At 37.4% G+C, this 2,745-nt stretch overlaps 1 protein-coding gene across 1 annotated transcript in view; it reads left to right on the top strand.

The window, feature by feature from the left end:
* The window catches only part of LOC149140001 (putative cadmium/zinc-transporting ATPase HMA1, chloroplastic), a 62,304-nt gene extending 61,043 nt beyond the window's left edge, over window positions 1–1,261 (top strand). Inside the window, exon 4 of the mRNA XM_089450874.1 lies at window positions 1,139–1,261. Within this exon, the coding sequence (XP_089307000.1) occupies window positions 1,139–1,261 (123 nt within the window). The remainder of the gene's footprint in view (window positions 1–1,138) is intronic.
* Window positions 1,262–2,745: the final 1,484 nt, after the last annotated feature.

Here is a 2,745-nt window from a genome sequence, read left to right as displayed (position 1 = left end):
CCTACCTTCAAATATCCAGAAGCTTGCCATGTCTAAAGTCCAAAGGTTTCTATGCACATGTAATAGCTTCTTTGCTCTGTTAAAGGTATGTCTATTCCTCTCAATGACATAGTTGCTATGACCGTAGGTGCTTGCCAATGTTATCAGAACCGGACCAGAACTGGTAGAACCAGCCAGTCAACCGTTTTGGTGCTAAACCAGTATGACAGGTGGCACAAAACCGACCTTTTTCCACCAAAGTGCCCGGTTATGTACGATGCAACCGAGGACCCTCCAAACACATTTTTTTTAACGAAAACAATAATTTATGAGTGGAGCAGCCTAATATTCAACCCTAAGACCCTACAAATGCTACGTAATTAATGGTAATGTTAAATTCTTAAAGTAAAAGGAGGATGTGTCTTACTTAATTTTTTATCATTATCATTAATTGACTCAAGATGTTTGAGAGTGGCTCTGACCTCATTGGATTTCAAATGGAGAAAGTCCAATTTAGATCCCACTCAAAATCCAACAGACTTGACAGTTTTCAGGATTAGGGTGGGGAGGGGAGAGGGGTTTAATTTTGTTGTGTAAAAGGGTATGGAACTCACATTTAATCAAGAGCACCAAGCCCTCTATGTGCCTTGATGTTAGTGGCATGGACTGTTGAAATCCTCTATTACGACCCGAGTAAAAATGTGTTCACCACTCAAACAAAATCTTAATTTGACATGTGAAACATTTTCTATCTTATTTTAATGCTTAGAGGGTGATATTGATGATGGGGATCCCAATATAGGCAATGATTTTGATGATTCATAGGTATTTGTAGCATGATTTTTTTTGATACTAGAGGCCATCTAGAGCCTCTAGGATGATGTATTTTTGGTTCAGAGATGTATTGCACCAAGTGCTATTTTAATTACATGCACTCTTACTTGCCATTAAATGAAAGATTTGCATATCTAGGTATAAATGGTTTAGATTCATGGATGTACATGAATATATATGTTTTTTCTTTAAAATATGAATATTTTTTGGTTGAACATTTTTTGGTTTGATTTTTTTTTATTGGTTCCTAATTTGGGGTGTCTACCAGTTTGGTCAATGGTTCGGTTCTAATGCTTGCAAATATGTTGAATATGGCATTTGGCAGAGAATAATACTCATCATACGAGTTATATTTACACTGAAAGAGTATTGGGCAGTAAATACTCACCATACTCTTTCTTGCATTTTTTTTCATGCTCTTACTGAGAATGAATACGCTGAATCTTGAGTGCCTTGCTTGGCAATGCAATACTCAATGGACTAGGAAACACCTTAATTCATATGTCATAGGACTCCATCTTTTATTCTGATAAAATCATTGAATGTGCTTGCTTTATAAGATCATTACCATCTTCATGTTGGAAATATGATTATACTGAGGGGGAGGGTGAAACAGTATAATGGCAAATCTTAACCAATCAAAACACTTCAATGCAATTATAATATCAATCACATCAACAACATAAAAAATACACCAAATATATAAGAATTTTTATTATTGAATGATCTTGTAGGCACCAACCTACTGTTACATTGATTTACTGGCACCAACCAGAAGGAAGCACCAACACCCTGAAACTTTAACTGGCACTAACCAGAAGGAGACACTAATTAGTTGAGAAACGCAAGAACCAACCTAAACTATTTCATTGGCACCAACCAGAAGGAGGCACGAACCCCTTGAAATGTTTTGCTGGAACCAACCTGAAATGCTTTACTAAACCCTTTCTTTATATCTTTAGCTCTATTTTATCCAGAATCCTCATATGTTGCTCCTTTGTTTAGCACTTACAAACTTTGATATCTTGGAGGCCACACTTTGCTCTTCTTCTTCGGCATTCAGACAACATCGTTGCATATCAAACTTATAGAATTCATAGTATTAACCATGTCCAGATTGAACAAAATCATACGACTTCCATAGACTTATTTCACACTTTGCACAACAGAACCACTGCGAACAATTATGCATCGCAAACCAACTTTTTGTCTCAATCAACCAAATCACCACTTCCAAACTTCTCTGTCTTATCTATATTGCATTGGTCCAACGTAATCTTCGCAAGGTCGACTCTAGTCCAAAAAAATTGAAATATTACTTTAATGACTTCTACTGGAAATCTGGTCTGGATGACCTGGATATTACTTAAATCAATAGCTCCTCAGCTCCTAGGGGCTTAGCTTTAGTTCCATGGAACCATGTAGTGTGACCTTGTTTGAACATGTGTTCCAACAAATCTGGATCTAGGTCCACTTGTTTGTAACAAGTTATTGGACACCCAAATCATTTATTTGTTTGAATTACTTTTAAACACTAGCTCCAGGGGCTTCAATGTCATCCCATATGACTAAGTGTGGGACTGTAACCCACCAAAAGTGGGTACCCCTAAAAGAGTTTTTCTCTTAATCATCTTCTTATAGCTGACAACCAACAACCCTTGACAACCACCTTGTAGCCGATGTGATGTACCATTTTATCTCCGCCACCTATGTCAGCCATATGTTTCCTCGCCCATTTGTCGAGAGCACATGTTAGAAGGTGGCCACTCCAATCCAAAAGGTATGTTATATACTGTGCAATTAGGTGCTTATGCTTGTTTTTCATTTGGGCATTTGGCATGGATTATTGGTGACCAGGAAAAGGAAGAGCTTTGACCATGGTTTGTTCCCTCACCTTAAATGGGGGCATTAATCATCAATCCTACTCCATTG

Source organism: Pinus tabuliformis, chromosome X (assembly GCF_031772625.1).
Source record: "Pinus tabuliformis cultivar Carrire ecotype Pingquan chromosome X, CPIR1, whole genome shotgun sequence".
In the NCBI taxonomy this organism is placed as follows: domain Eukaryota; kingdom Viridiplantae; phylum Streptophyta; class Pinopsida; order Pinales; family Pinaceae; genus Pinus; species Pinus tabuliformis.
This window is presented reverse-complemented; position numbering and strand designations above follow the sequence as displayed.